The sequence below is a fragment of the Lagopus leucura genome, unplaced genomic scaffold, assembly GCF_019238085.1.
Source record: "Lagopus leucura isolate 7727_CA_CO unplaced genomic scaffold, USGS_WTPT01 Super-Scaffold_100034, whole genome shotgun sequence".
Classification (NCBI taxonomy): domain Eukaryota; kingdom Metazoa; phylum Chordata; class Aves; order Galliformes; family Phasianidae; genus Lagopus; species Lagopus leucura.
The window spans coordinates 2,870,200-2,884,833 of NW_024962283.1; the positions used below are offsets into that span (position 1 = coordinate 2,870,200).

The 14,634-nt window shown below is 47.5% G+C and overlaps 1 protein-coding gene and 1 long non-coding RNA gene across 9 annotated transcripts in view; one reads left to right on the plus strand and one right to left on the minus strand.

Annotated features, from left to right (window-relative positions):
- Positions 1-1,917: 1,917 nt before the first annotated feature.
- The window catches only part of GRAMD1B (GRAM domain containing 1B), a 73,680-nt gene continuing 60,963 nt past the window's right edge, over positions 1,918-14,634 (minus strand). For all 6 annotated transcript variants that reach the window (XM_042882436.1, XM_042882432.1, XM_042882434.1 and 3 more), the window contains 10 exons: positions 14,208-14,397; positions 13,735-13,878; positions 12,739-12,857; positions 11,351-11,493; positions 10,616-10,719; positions 10,045-10,248; positions 9,718-9,808; positions 8,246-8,353; positions 6,215-6,332; positions 1,918-5,483 (listed from right to left, as the gene is read on the minus strand). In XM_042882436.1, coding sequence (XP_042738370.1) covers positions 5,394-5,483; positions 6,215-6,332; positions 8,246-8,353; positions 9,718-9,808; positions 10,045-10,248; positions 10,616-10,719; positions 11,351-11,493; positions 12,739-12,857; positions 13,735-13,878; positions 14,208-14,397 — 1,311 coding nt within the window. In that variant the 3' untranslated portion in view covers positions 1,918-5,393. The remainder of the gene's footprint in view (positions 5,484-6,214; positions 6,333-8,245; positions 8,354-9,717; positions 9,809-10,044; positions 10,249-10,615; positions 10,720-11,350; positions 11,494-12,738; positions 12,858-13,734; positions 13,879-14,207; positions 14,398-14,634) is intronic.
- LOC122186066 lies at positions 1,920-7,711 on the plus strand. 3 transcript variants are annotated; one of them, XR_006181043.1, is made up of 7 exons: positions 1,920-2,864; positions 3,622-3,790; positions 4,739-4,919; positions 5,398-5,571; positions 5,981-6,151; positions 6,773-7,026; positions 7,450-7,711. It is a non-coding gene; the product is annotated as an uncharacterized LOC122186066 (long non-coding RNA). The 3 variants fall into 3 exon arrangements; XR_006181044.1 differs by having other exon boundaries at positions 6,773-6,913; XR_006181042.1 differs by having other exon boundaries at positions 6,773-7,711.

A 14,634-nucleotide genomic window follows, 5' to 3' on the forward strand; every position in this document is an offset into this window, starting at 1 on the left:
AGGAGATCCTCATTCATCTGCCATTAGGGCAGCAATTGGGGGTTGCAGGATCTGGGGCTCAGGTGGGCAGAACACACTCCAGGGTGTTTAGCAGCTTTACCCAGCCCTGGAGCGTGTGATGAGATGAACTGCTGTGAGAGTGACGACGTCCCAGAGGTGCCACAGCCACACAGTGCCAGTCCTGGTGGTCAGAGATGTACGCTGCGATGATTCTGCTGCTCCTCCCTCTGCTCTGAGCTCGTCGGGCCAAGAGCCAGGTTAGTGCTGCTGTATCTGCTCTGCTAAGTGCTATTTCAAGGGAAGTGGGCTTGCAAAGACTGGAATGCACGTGTGTGGCACAGGCTCCACCTCTTTGCTGGGTAGAGCTGTTTTGCAACAGCCGTTCTCCCACCTCCTAATGCTGCTGGGGCAATTTGGGCCGAGACTGAGACACGACCAAGCAGCTGTAGAACCTGAGCTGCACATTTGTTTTATTCCCTACCGATTCTTGGAGTTTGGGTTGGGGAAGGGTGGCCATTTAACGTTAGCAATGGAATTGGCCTACATGAGTGAGGTAACAGAAACGGCCAGAGGAGGTTACCTCCCTGAGCCATGTGCAAATATCACTCCTTCCACAGAAGGAAGTCTTTTCCCTACTGAAAAATAAAATAAGGAAACAAACAAAACACATTCGCTTAAAGGGCAAACAGACAGCATCAAGGGAAGGCAAGCAGGGACAGCACCAGGTCAGTCCATCCATGACAAAGGGAATGATTGTCTGGCAGCAGAGGTGTGTGGGGAGAGGGAAAAGCCATAGCAAGTGCTGCGAAAGGTGTGGGAGAGGGAAGCATGGCACACCAGGATCCATGCAGAGGTTGAAGCCCATGCTGTCTGGCTAGGTCAGGGAATAATCTCAGTCGGCAGTCAGTAAAGACATGAGGATATTATTTGGCCAGTGTGCACATCTAAAAAAGAAAGGTATTATGGCACAAAGAGACTCGTGCAGGGGAGGGTGCAAAGCACAGAGATCAGAGCATGCCAGGCAGAGGGAACGGGCCAAAAAGGCAGCACAGTTACACCTCAGCAACTACGCTGACACGAATGTTTTGCAAGCTACTTACCTCGGGTGCTTTGGTTTAAGAGTCTCTGTTTTGAGTATTGTTTTTAAGCAAGCCCCTGCTGGATATTTAAACTAGTGCTGAGACTGAAAAGACCAAGCCAGAATCTACACGACCCCACCACAAAACCTCTCAATGGCAGCAGACCCTGTGAGCACATACCTCAAAGTTTTGCCAACACAGTTCTGCCAGCTGCCCTGAGAAACATGACAGAATTGCCCCTCCTGCCCCGAGCCAGCAGTGCTGCGAGCACCAAGCACTGCAGCTTCAGCTCTGTGCCACTTTCAGCATTCTGTGGAACCAGAAATTTATAGCTTTTAAATTAGAAAGTCATCAGCCTGCTGTTCTGGTTGGGAAAAGGAAACTTAGAGCTGCCTGGTTGTATGCTGGAAAATGGTTAGTTTGGTACGTACCTCACCTGGGAGCAAGCATGGGAATGCAGCTAGGGATGTTCTTACAGAGAAGAAGAGCATGGCCTCTTCACAGTGGTAGCAGAGTAGGACTCAGCATGTTAGTTAGCCACATGGTAAGAAGGAATACCTACTGGGGTCAGAGCCTCTTCCCAGGTCACTGCAATAGACCTGGAGGCCAGCATTCACAGAGGGGTTTGTATACGTGTGAACTCGCATTCTAACTTGATGTAAATCAACTCTATGTAAATGAACCCAAGAGGAAGAAGAGTCCCAAAAGTTTTCCCACTCTTGAGTAGTATGGAGAGAACCACCTGAGCCTGGAGCTCTTTCCTGGTGCTGGGGGGGGGGGGTACAAGCTGCAGGCTGCTCTGTCTCCTCTATACAGGTGCTTCTGAAATACAGATCTGAGAAGGGAAAGCTAGCAGGAAAGGAAGAGGGATAAAGGCCATGTGACAAGGAAGGGCTGCACTCAGCACAGCCTGCACATATGCACTTCTGAGTAGCACTTCTTACATGCAGCCAAAATATGAGGCTTGCAGATGTTTCTTCTACTCAGCTTTAGTGTATTGCAGGCCTACCTGTCACAGAAATCATTGCAGAGCATATCCAAAAGGTCTCATCTTGAGTACTGGCACTGTGTTCCCAGTTGTGAACTTTCTACTGGCTCCTATGAAGGTGGGAAAAAGCATATATGGGTAGGCTACATAGTTTTGTGCTGAGGGGATGAGCAGGCTGAAGTCTGTCCCCATCTACATCCAGGTGAGCTCCTGAAACAAATGGTCTGTCTGATGGGGAAAGTGCTCAAATCCACCTTGAGCTCATCCCAGATGCCATAATCCAAACATTTCCTTTTAGGTAATCATTTAAAGGTATGTGTTTATTAAAATCCTATCAAGCTAGGATTAGTGATGTATTCTCCTACAGAAGCAGGTGACATAGACAAACTGGCAAGTAGAGCTTCGTCATCTCCCTCCTGCTGCTAGGTAGCATCTTACTTGGCACAAATCAGGCCACTCTGTTGGCATGAATGCTCACATTTGGCTGGAGCCATGTTTCTTTGACAGTCTCTTTTGTAGCTGCCAAAATTCAGCACATCCAAACCAGCTCCACTTGCTGGACAGATTATTTATGTCAAACATGTTAAACTCAGTTTAATCTGCAGGTAAAATGAACAGTAGTGCTAATGAACAGCTGCCTGTGTGTAACATTAATTTGTCTCCAAGCCCAAGGAATCTGTACCAGTGGGAACAGCCAGAATCACCGCGGTCTGCGGAGATGCTGCAGAGAAAGGAGGATGCACCAATGAGCAAAGGGATTTCTTGCCTCCATAACTAGCAAGAGAATGTCAGATTTGGTAAGCAGGCAACTCTAGCTACTGGCATTTATTTTGGACCCTTTCTGTCCTCTGCTGGGTTATGTTTGTGTACGTACAGAAGTTTGCTGACCATGCTGCCGAGACCCCCATTCCAGGTTTCTTTCTCTTGCGTTTTCTTTTCTGGCTAGGCAGCAAACACAGGCCTTCCTCTCTCTTTATTTTTTCCTACCCTATGGAATTAAATACTAAAAGAGGGCAAGATGGGCTGCAAAGCATTTTTCTGTGCTTTGGCAACTGGTGAAGGAGCATCTCAGCCAGTGTGGCAAGGCAGCAGCAGGGAACTGGGGCCCCCTGGTTCCAAGGTGAAGAGCAGCAGGATGCCCTTCTCAGGCTCTAGCAGCTCAGATTCATTGTATAGCAGCCATTTCAGCAGCATCCCTGGAAAAAGTCAGGGAGCATCACAGTAGTCAGCAGCATGAAATGAAACAGTCATAAATGCAAGTTACTCCCTAGTTCTCGAGGCATTGCCAATTGTACCTTGCTTTCACAGTCTTTTAAGTGCATTCAATAACCTGTTTGTCAGTCTTCTTCTCTAGCTCATACTGTGTCTAGTGTTTGGTCATTAAATTATTAGGCAGGCTGGGAGAAATCAGCACGTTACTTCTAACAGTGGTACCTTGCCATTGGTTGGGCTCCATATGCTGAAGCTTGTGAGGGTTTTCCCCAGCTGTGTGGATTTGTGTTCCTGCTGTATGAAGATGCAAAAAACACTCACCTTTGTCCCCTGCTCTTTCAGTGCCAATTAGAGCTAGAGACCAACAGACACATGAGACCTGCACCATTTCTTGTGGGGAACACACAGCTGACTCCTCCCTGCCATCTAGGAGGTGGACATGGCCTGGTTCTGAACAGAGGTTCTGGACAAAGATGGAGACTTGAGCACATCACCTAACCTACCGGGCTGGGTAAGATGAGAAGGCATTTATTAATTGCTTACTCCTGCAGCCCCCATCCTACCCAGAGCACAGTCCCTCTCCCCTCATGTAGCTAGTAATAGGGCATTTCTCCAGATTCCTAGGAGAAGTAAAAATGCATACTATTTTTTTTAATGCAGGTCTGCCACCTGACTTGCTTAGAGAGCCAAGGCAGTGCTGTCTAGCTTAGGAGAGATCCCAGTCACTACCTTGCACTGTGGGTATCACCCATGTCTATCCCACACTCCTTAGCTGGACTTTTTCTTTTTTATTCCCTGGGGCCCTTCCTTATCTCTCCTAGGCTGACGGAGGCCCTGCAGCTGTAGATGCAGGCATGTAAGTATCAAAAGCAAAGATATCCTTTTTGCTGTCACCGCTGAAGGAAAAGAATTTGTTTCCTACATAGCTCAGAAGAAAAGATGAGAGCTAAGAGGTATGAGCAAAAGGATCTCGCAGACCAGGGATGAGAGGTAAATCTACCAAGCAGGACAGCAAGAACAGTTCTGCTGCTTCCTTAGCTCTCCCACTCCATGTTGTGCTAATAGCACACAGCTTGGCAGGAAGGAGTGCTCACATATAAATACTCATTTTGGTTTTCTTTTGGAGTTGGGGCACTCTCCCCGTTGTGAGAAGTCCCACAGGCAGCCCTTATCAGCACCAATGTAGATCTTCAGCACAGGGATGGCTTAATGGCAGGGGCCCAAGCACACAGAAAGCAGAGAACCACAGCAAAAGTAAAGGGGACACTGTCAAAAGAAATGGAAGTGTGCTTTCTGCAGTGTGGCTCTCCTTCCTCCAAGCACCATGTGGGCAGATACTCCTGCTCCCTGCCCTCTCCTTGGCTGTTAATGCACTATCAATTACAGGAGGAGGCAAACTAAGTGTTTGGAGAAAGCATTTCATGCTCATTTACATTCTGTGCTTTGCTCTCTGAACCAGGCTGGCCAGCGTGGCAGCAAATTGCATTTCTGCTCCAAGAGACGTAGAAGATGATTGCCAGGGAGACCCGCTCTCCACAGACCTACAGCAATTCCTCTGGAGGCCTCCTCTCCAAATGGGGGATCATTTTGTAAGGGATCGACGGTGATTGCCAAAACCTCTCTGCCCTGAAGCCAGCAAGGTAAGAAAGTTGACAGTGTTCCCTTTATATGTGTAGATACAGATCGTCAGTCAGGGACCTTCATGCACAGGGAGGGGAGGGGCATTCACTCTGATGCTTCCCTTTGAAACGACAGAAACGAAACAGACAGACAAACAGCCAGGAATATTACAGAACAGTGGTGCAAACAGGCCCAGGGTAGCACACTTGGGTGCATCCCTAAGTGCACCTCAGTGCCAGGAGAGCACAGCCCTCCCATACACACACACACACGCACACACACACACCCTCACTACCACTGAGACTCTCCATTTCAGCCAGTGTTGGAGGTCAGTCCTTCCTCTCGGTATGTAGGCTTTTTTTTTTTTTTTCCTCTTAAAATCTGTATATAATATATATATTTATATTCTGTATATATATTTATATATATATATATTTATATATCCTATTTACACATATTGCACACCGTCCTCTGGCCTCCTGCATTCCTGCCTGTTAGTGGAAACGTTTCCGTTTCTCCTCTGGATCTGACCCGAAGTCCTGGGACCCGATGCCATTCTGGAGATTTATTAGTGAATCCTTCATCTGCAAGACAAGAAACGTCTCCAATGTGCTACCCTGAAGGTGACAGCACTTTGGGATTTCCTTCCTCATCAGCGCCTCCTCCATCCATGTAAGTATTGATACCATAAACATCTGTTTTTTGGGACTTGTGTAGCAGGGCTGGGCAACCAACAGGGCAATCAGGAGATGGGAGCCAGTGAGCTAACAAATAAGGGTCGAGCAGAGTGATGCACAGGCTAACAGGCACTCACCTTAGGGAACAGCAGCTTCTTTCATTTATGAACACCATTCCAAGCTGCCTGGTGTCTTAGCTGTTCTTGAGGGAATGGGTTCTAAAATGGCTGCATCTGTGCTGTGAAGGGCCTGTGCCTTTGTCCCTGTAAGCTACATAACGACCTCAGAGTCAAGGAGAAAAATTCTGCATTGCAAACAGTGTGCCAAGGTCTTTATAGCACCCTCTCAGATGCCAGAGACTAGATACAAGCTGTGTTGTCTAATATAAGGCTTTGGCCTTGCAGGATGTTCTCCTTGACTTGTCTGGATGCCTGTGAGATGATAGAGAACCCATCTGAACAGCCCTTGGGACTTCCTGCCCAACCCAGTGTCAGAAGACTGACTTAAAGGGAGATGGGACAGAGGCAATGCACCTGTTGGGCTGCAGTGGTCCATGTAATGCTGAGGGATTGCAGGTGATGGTCTGGGAGGACATGGTGACTGTCTACTCACAGTGCTGCTGGGATGTGTGGTCTCACCTGGTCTAGAAGCATCACAGAGGATTTGATGATCTCACGCCATTTTTGTAGCTCTGAATCGTGATACTTCTGCTGAGATTCTAGTAACTGGGCCCATTCTGTCTGTGACTGGGGTAACCTGCCAAGCAGAATAGGAGCAGGAGTGAATCTGGGGAAACTACTTAGGCAAGGATGAGCAAAGTGGACCAGCAGGTGAAGGGGTGGTAGATAGCATCAGTGTCTGTTAAATCCTCACACCTGAAAGAAGTAAATTCTCTTAACATTTGCCTATCACTGTTACCTTAACTGTGGTAATTAGGAGCAAAGATGTCTTTTGCAGAAGAGCTGTAGTGTGTTGGAGCCAAATGCCTACGTGCCAGGGGGGCAGTGTGCTGTCACTGCCTGGGAGATGAGTACAGCAGGACGTAGCACCATGACACTGATGGGGAATGTAATGTAACACAGCTGGACAGGTGATCCTGAACAGTTTCCATATTTTGGGGGGTGTTTTTTTTTCCTGCTGTGTGAGTCTTAATGCCAGATATTCTTTACCTCTTAATTACTGTCTCCTCTTTTCAGGCCTAATCAATCCTCCAGATGCAAGCACTCAAGCTACTGATAAGAAGATCCCCAGGACTGGCTGCCCTGAGATGCAATTCAGGGGCTCAAGCAGGTGCAAGCAGTGTGCCTGGATAGCAGGTGGAGTTTGCCTGGGCTAAGGTGAGGATAAATCTCCATGGAGCATAAAGATGTGAGGAGGAGCAGAGTCAAGACAGTTGCAGGAAGACTTCAGGGCATATCAGGGCCCTTTTTGCACACTTTTCCCTGGAGAGGTACTTTGTTTTTGTATGCCCTCATCTAACTCTATTGCTTTGTCTTGGGCCTCACTGGTTTCTAAAGGTAGGTAAGCTTGTAGATAAGCTTTTGTCTTCTGCTGGGTGTCTCTTCTTTATTCTCTTGGGCTTTGCTTGTCTGTAAAACAACTAAATCATTGCTTTGTCTTCAACTTACCTCTTAGAATCCCTCCTCTCTTAGCTATTGCCTGTCTTATACCTCTTAAGCTTTACAGGATGTAGTGGAGATTTTCATGTGTCCTCCCTGGAAACTGAGTGGATAGCCTTGCTATGGCTATAACCTCTCAGATATGTTTGTTCTTTCTCCTAGTGCTATAATTTAACAGAGGTTCTTCTCTTAACTTAGCACCCACTGCTCATTTGCTATTGCTGACTGCTTCAGGGATGCTCCTTGTTTTGCAGAGATTTATCCTCACCTTGAGCCAGTCATGCTTCACCTACTTGCCCGGTGTGCTGCAGCCACTTGGTTGTGAGTAGCAACCTGTCCTGGTGATCTTTCCAGGTCCTCAAGCTTCCCAGGAGTTTGAGTGCTTGCAACTGTCCTGCTCAAGCAGCTCCAAACGTGGATATAAAGCAATGACATTTCAAGTATAACAACAAAAAGCTACTGCAATTTAAAAATGGATGCACTCTCAATCTCTAATAAATAGCAGTCTACTTCTAACTGTTGCTTTCTTTGTCTAAAGGAAGAGCATTGATTATGCTTATATGTGGGATCACTCACTGTCCCTGCCAACTGTAAGTCATACGGATACAAAGGAATGGGCAGGGGAGCCTCAGGGTGAGCATAGACTATTTCTGACCCAGCAGGTGGGTTTGGTGTAGGTCACAGCAACTGCAGTTAAAACACAACAGAGTTGTGTGTATAGGGGCATAGAGCTAGCTGTAATATTAAACAGCATGTAAGTTAAATGCTATACTTAACTATGGAGGGAAAGGGGGGGGGAGGAAGAGAAGGAGAGAGAAGAGGGAGAGAAAGAGAGACGGAAGGAGGGGAGGGAGAGGAGGGAAGGAGAGGAAAAGGGAGGGGCTTTTTCCCAACACATAGCTTCAGCTAATTACCTGCTTCACCTATTACATGTTTCATCTATTATATGCAAAAGAGAAACAATCTACCAGGTGGCCCTGAGCTTTGATGTCTCTAACACCAGCAGGAAACATGCAAGAAGATGTAAAAACAAAGGTGGTGTGACAGTACCTTTCCTGTAGCCGCAAGCCCTGCCATGCTGTGAGTGTCTGGGTGGTATACTCCAACATCCACAGTTTGTAGAACAGCATCATATTGAGAATGACCAGCAACACCAGGCTGCAAATAAAGAAAGCAGTCATTTACTGTGAGTGCTGCTACTCCACTGCCTGCTTGTCAGACCTGGGAAAACACCCAGGGCTTTCTCAAGGTTCCTGGGACCCAGGTCCACGCTGTGTGTAGTGAGGATTTACTCTGAGTAAGGGCCAAGAAAGCAGAACCCAAAACTTCATCACATGAGAGAGATGTATAAGGAGGACAGATAGCAATGACTGATGCATCAGACTGAAGGAGTGGACGTGCTGAATGTGGAGAAGGGGAGGGATACAGGAGAATAAGGAGGCTTTAAAAAAAAAAGAGAGAGAGAGAGAGACAGTACCTGAAACAGATCCTAATGGGAGCAGGGAAGAGAAAAGACGGAGTAGCTGCAGGTTAGAAACAGACTGACACAGAATAGGAGAAACTGGGCTGAGCAGAGAAGGCTCACAGACAGTGCAGAAGATAAATAGCAGGGAGGAGGGCAGGAAGGAACAGTGGGAAGAGACTCAAGAGGGAAAGAACAAACTGTGGGCTTGCAATTACTGAAATTCAACCACAAAAAAAAGACAAGCTGTGTGGCTCTTACAGGCACCTATAAAGAGCATTCATGCAGGGCACTGCCACATAAAGGCACGCTGCAGCCAGCACTCCCCACTCTTGCTTTGTGCTGAAGTGGGAATGCCACCACAGGCTGTGCAAACCACTGCTTTCAGCACACAGGGTTAGCACATGGAGGGCTCTAAGCTAAGCTAGCAGCTTTGCAAGAGAAAGTTTTTGTGCCTTGTCATTCACCTGTCTAACCACACAAGGCAGCACCAGGTGCCTGCCCAAAACTGTCACAAAGGCCCATATTTCTCCAACAGCTCTGAGTTGTAGCTGTAAACTTCTGCAGCCTTCCTCCCCCTAGGGAAAAAAATGCAGAAAAACTAACTAACCCCAGCCTGCCAATCTCAGCCTCCTCACTAAAGGACGAGTGGATCCTATGAAAAGAGTGACCACAAGTTCTGCTGTTCCTCCACAGTTTTAATATTATGCCTTCAGCTTCCTTAGCAATAAAAACACCTGCTGTACCTGGACTGCTGCTTTAATTTGTACTGCTTCTCAGCCCTGCCCAGCTACAGCTGCAGCACTAGCACATGAAAGCTACAGGCAGGCCAGGAGGCAGAGAAGCAATAACCACTCCTGCCCTTTCCACATGAAGACTGAGTCATGGGAATATAAGGCTCACTCAAAGCACACATCCAGCAAGCCCAAGACAGACTGAATATGGTTCTTGCTGCTGATCTAGTGAGAACACTGACGGGAGCAGAGAACACCAGAAACATGAGAGGAAAAAGTTAACGGCTGACTGTGAAGGCAGAGTTAAAATAAAAAACATCACTTACACAAAACTGATGACAAGGAGCAGCTTGGAAACGCTCTGCAGGTGGAAGCCACTGGGGCTCTCCTCGGGGATGTGCCGTGTCTGTGTGGAACCTGAGGAGACAGGTGTGTGTAGGCTATGAAATGCTGTCCCGTGGAGAGGGCAATGTTTTTCCTACATTTTCCTACTACATGATCCTCTAACTTATTCAAAACAATACTCATGGATCCACTGCTCTGGAAAGCCCAGGCTTTTCTCTCCATTAACTCTCCATGAGCAAACTTCCAGCTTGTCTCCAGGGCTTGTCCAGCTCTCCATCCCCTAGTGTGAGGGGTCTGTGGTTCCTTACCTGCCACGTGTTTGATTCGGTGAGCAACCTCCTCATCCGTGGGGGTGGTGACAGGACTCAGCACCTCCTCCAAGTGCGGTACCCGCAGATGGGCATGGGCCCGTTTCCTCCGGCGGACTGTTGATTGCTTGCTCACTTTCTCTTTGGGGGATTGTCTGTGGACCTCAGCCAGGTAGGTGCTCTCTGTTTTGGTCAGTTCACTTTCTGCAGTGACAACGAGGAGAGAAAGCATTTAATAGAAGCGGAACTAGCACTGCAATGATACAAACTCTGAGCTCTCTACTGGCACAGCAGCTGGATGGAGTTCAGGTATTGACTGCCGGGGTATGAGATGACTGTGCCACAGTACACACTACAGATCCCCCACACCTTCAGCCAAACCCTTACCCCACACTCGTGTTAGAGAGGAGCTGATGATCAGCAGGTGCTGCCAGATGCTGGGCAGTAACTTTAGCTGACCCCATTTAAAAGCCTCTCTGAAGTCTATTACACTGCCTGCTTATAGGAGACATGCATAAGCTACTGAGAGTGCTGCTGTCGTTGCAGCAGCTCTGGTCACTGCCACCCTTACCTAAATGACGGAAATAATCTTCCAGGCCGCTCCAGAAATTCTTCTCAATGAAGGATTTTACCAGCCCCCAAGGCTGTTTCCTGTAACGTAACTCTGTGGAAACCCTGCAAGAAGGAGAAGTCACTCTCCATTTTCCTTCCAGAGGTTACATCAATTCCCAGTCCATTGTCAATGTGTACATGAGAATCAATCATGCCCACGCTTACTTCTGGATGGTTTCTTTCCTTTGTGTTTCCACATTAGAAACACGACATGAAAAGTCCTTCCAAAAGCAGGAAGGCTTCAAGAGAGCTTCACCTGAGAGGATTCCCAACACCCCTGGCCATATGCAGGCAGGCATATAGATTAGTTGGCAGAATGAAACACAAGCCCTACAGTTTTTCCTAATACCAAATTCCTGGTGCTTCACAGAGGCACAGCCTGCAAGTACGTCCTACTGCTTAGTGCATTCTGTTTGCTGCATATGGCAGCTGCTCCTGCAAACAACTGCTTCAAAGAATTCAATCTGCAGATCTCCCTGGTCCAACCAGAAGTCCTCTGCAACAACTGTACTGTTTCCTCAGTGCTGCCACAACAGGCAGCTGCTCCATGCTAATTCTCTGCGACAGGAGTTTTCTGGCAACAAGGACACAAGGCTCAGTTCTCCCCATCCCTCCTAGCACACCAAGGGAAGCACTCCCACCCAAAGGTGACTTTTGGTTGTCAGTAAAGCTGTTCATCCCACCAGAAGTGTACCTGAGTCGGCTTTTGTTTCTGGCAACACGAGTCAGTGTGTAGCGGTTAATGGTGTAGAAATAATCATGGTAGGGGACGTCGTGAGTTAGCACCTCTGCATCTATGACATAGCACTCGCTTTCTTGGCTGGCTTTGTACATTGTCTGCATAAAAGACAGCATGCAAGGCAACTATTAGTCTGGTTAGAACATGGCTTTGATAGATAGGCACCTTTACTAGCACTTCACAAACACAGCCCCGTGACAAATAGACCATGCCCATGCCCAAGCCCCATCCAGCATTTTGCATCAGAGACAGTTCTCTGCCACATGAGGACCAATTCTGAGGGACCTTTGCAGCTGTTATCTCTTCTCACTGAACTAATATCTAGCTTTTCATTTAGCAACCTGATCTAAAAGGAGAGCTGACCCTGCTTTGAACAGAGGTCCTTCAAATCTGAGTACAGTAAGGACACATCAGTCAGTTTGTTTAACTATTTCTGATCTGCTTCTTTATTTGTCTCCAAAAAGACCTCAAGGGGGAACAGACACAGTAACTGAAGACCCATAATAAAACTGTGGCTTTTCTTACAGACTCTTCCCACTTACCTCTGCAGTGAGGACACAGTAAAGTGCACCTCTGTGGTTGGCACCACATTCAGAATAAAATACCCCATGTCCTTGCTTGCCTGTAAGTGTGCCCTCTGCCCATCACCCTATCCTATCCTTTCTCTTACCTTCCCTGCACACAGTCCTTGCTTCTGCACAGCACACTTCTTCCCACCTTTGCAAGGTGGGATTCTCCTTCCCTGAAGCACACTGCTGAGCCACCCCCATCTTTTCTTGATTCCCCTTAATATTCTCTCAAGCTAACTTACAGCTCTTATCCTTGATCACTTGAACACATCTCTGGACATGGGTGGAGGCTTTTGATCTCTGTAGCACCTACTGGATATAGGTAGCCCAGCTCTTAACGCACTGCAGATGCTCCCATTTTTTATTTTATTTTTTACCTTTTACAGCAGCCATCTAACTGTCCTCACCACTAAAAATCCTGATAGCACTGTGCAGAGCTGTGAGACAGATGAGCTGACGGTACGTGACTGTCCTGTGCTGGGCAGCACAAAAACCACCACAACAGACAGATGTTAGAACCTGCTGCTTGGTGACCAACAGATCTGCTTTTGCTGGAAATGTAACAGTCCTTTCCTTGCAGCACAAACCAGTGCGAGCTTAAGATCAGCTCTTCACATTTGCAGTGATACTGGGTAGCAAGTTAATACAAGAAAAATGTGTAAAGGAAAATGGATAGGGAAGATGCAAACGTGCAAAGCAGCATGCCTGAGGCAAGAAAGAAAATCACAGGTCTGTTTGTACAAAGCATTGCACCAATGCTGCACTTTCACATACCTGTGTCTCAGTGACAGTGGCAGTTTTGGGAGCCAGAGGGTTGGTGAGGGTAATGGTATACAAGATCACTCTGGTTTGATTGCCATTTTCTTCCTTCTTCCAGGGGTGAAAGATAATATCTGAGAGGAGAAAACAAGATTCCATCAAAGTAATTGAAAGGGATGCCAAGTCAGAAAAAAGGCATGTCCAAATAATAACCAAGCTCAGGAGAGTATTTCCTTCCCCATGCAGAGCCCAGTTGCAGAAGCACTACAGTTTAAGTAAGTATGTAGGAAAGGTCTCCTGTACTAAATGTGATCACTGCAGGGACAAGGTGCATCCTCTCCCAAGATTAGATGGGAATATTTCTGCCTGGAGCTGCTTTCAAGCAGCTCTGCCCTGAGCTTGCAGAGTCCTGCAAGTCTGCTAGTCTGAGGGCTAAGCAGGGCAGCTGCAGAAAGAGCCTCACTGCAGCACGGCTTCAGATTTAGACACCCACAAGGAACCACAAGTGTGAGGAATACTTTCCCCTCCTGCAGTGCAGGGAGAAGGGGTAGGCTGGAGTTGTTGCTCCTTTTGCATCCTAGAGTTATAGGGAAAGGAGGACAGCAGTATGCCAAGGAATGCACTCTGTGCATCATCAGTCTGTGTGCCAGTGTCTGGTGTGGAGCTAGCTATTTTGTTGATTATTAGGCCTTGAACATGGGATCAGACCTTAGTTGACAGCAAAAAAAACACAGATAAAGAATGTGATTCAACCATAAGCTTACACATGGCTCTTAGACAATAAACCCACAGGGCTAAACAAGGCAGGTTCTGCTTGCTTTTGACTGCCATCAGTACAGATTACAGCAGTCCCTCAGCAGCATTACCCAGTGCCTCTATCATCAGCCACACTGTGCTTCCAAGGGATGTGCTCTAGAGCTACACACTAAGACCCTGCTTCTATGCAGACGTCTGCAACTCACAGGGAGCACAGCCCCCATCAGCAGCTGGGCTTTGCCAGCAGCAGCTTACCAGAGAACCGGCGCTGTTCCATGAAGTCCCTCTGGAACTGGGAGTCCGTGAAAAGCAAGTCATACAGTTTGTCCACGCTGAAGTTGAACACTTCATTCACATACTGACGGCCGTTCAAGTCCTCATAAAACGCCTGGACTTCACCTGTGGGAAAACAGGCCCGCCAGCCCCACCTTGATCCTCTGTGCCAGCATCACAGGCTGTGCTTTTACAGGACAGTGCTTCACAGAATGGAACTGCTTTTACCCTTTTTCTCCACTGATCCCAGGACAACAGCAGGGACATCAGGAGGGGTAATGGCAATTTTTAGGGACATTTTCCAAATACCCACCCCCCCATATTCACTTCCTGCAGTCTAGACCAAGAATTCTTTGCATCTGGAATTTAAGGTCCAGAAAACGAATTCAGTATTTGCTGTCCCAGTCCCTCCATGGAAGAGGCAAAGGAGAGCACTCATGGCCTGCCCTGCATACCTTCATCATGGGTCTCAGACGAGTCGCTGAGCTCAGTGGGAATATCTTCATTGTCATTGAAGTCCAGGGAAGGGGAGTTCACAGGGGCAATGATCTCTATCTTCTCTCCCATGATATTTGCAATGCCAAGGTCTTTTTCCACAGGACTCTCTGCTACCGCCTCCTCCTCTTCTGGTAGCACCCCATCAAACTGCAGCGAGGACAGAGCACAGTGAGGGCACCACCAGCAACTAGAAAGTGGGGATTACTTCTGACAACTATTCATATCTGCATATTGTTCATATTCATGTATTATCACACCTTTGAACATTTGGCCTCTACATGTCTGGAAATTAAATAATGGAGAGGTGAAAAGTTACCACGTGGTACTTGTATAAAGCACGTGGGGGCATTAGATCACATCCTCTCAAAAAAAAACACACGTAAT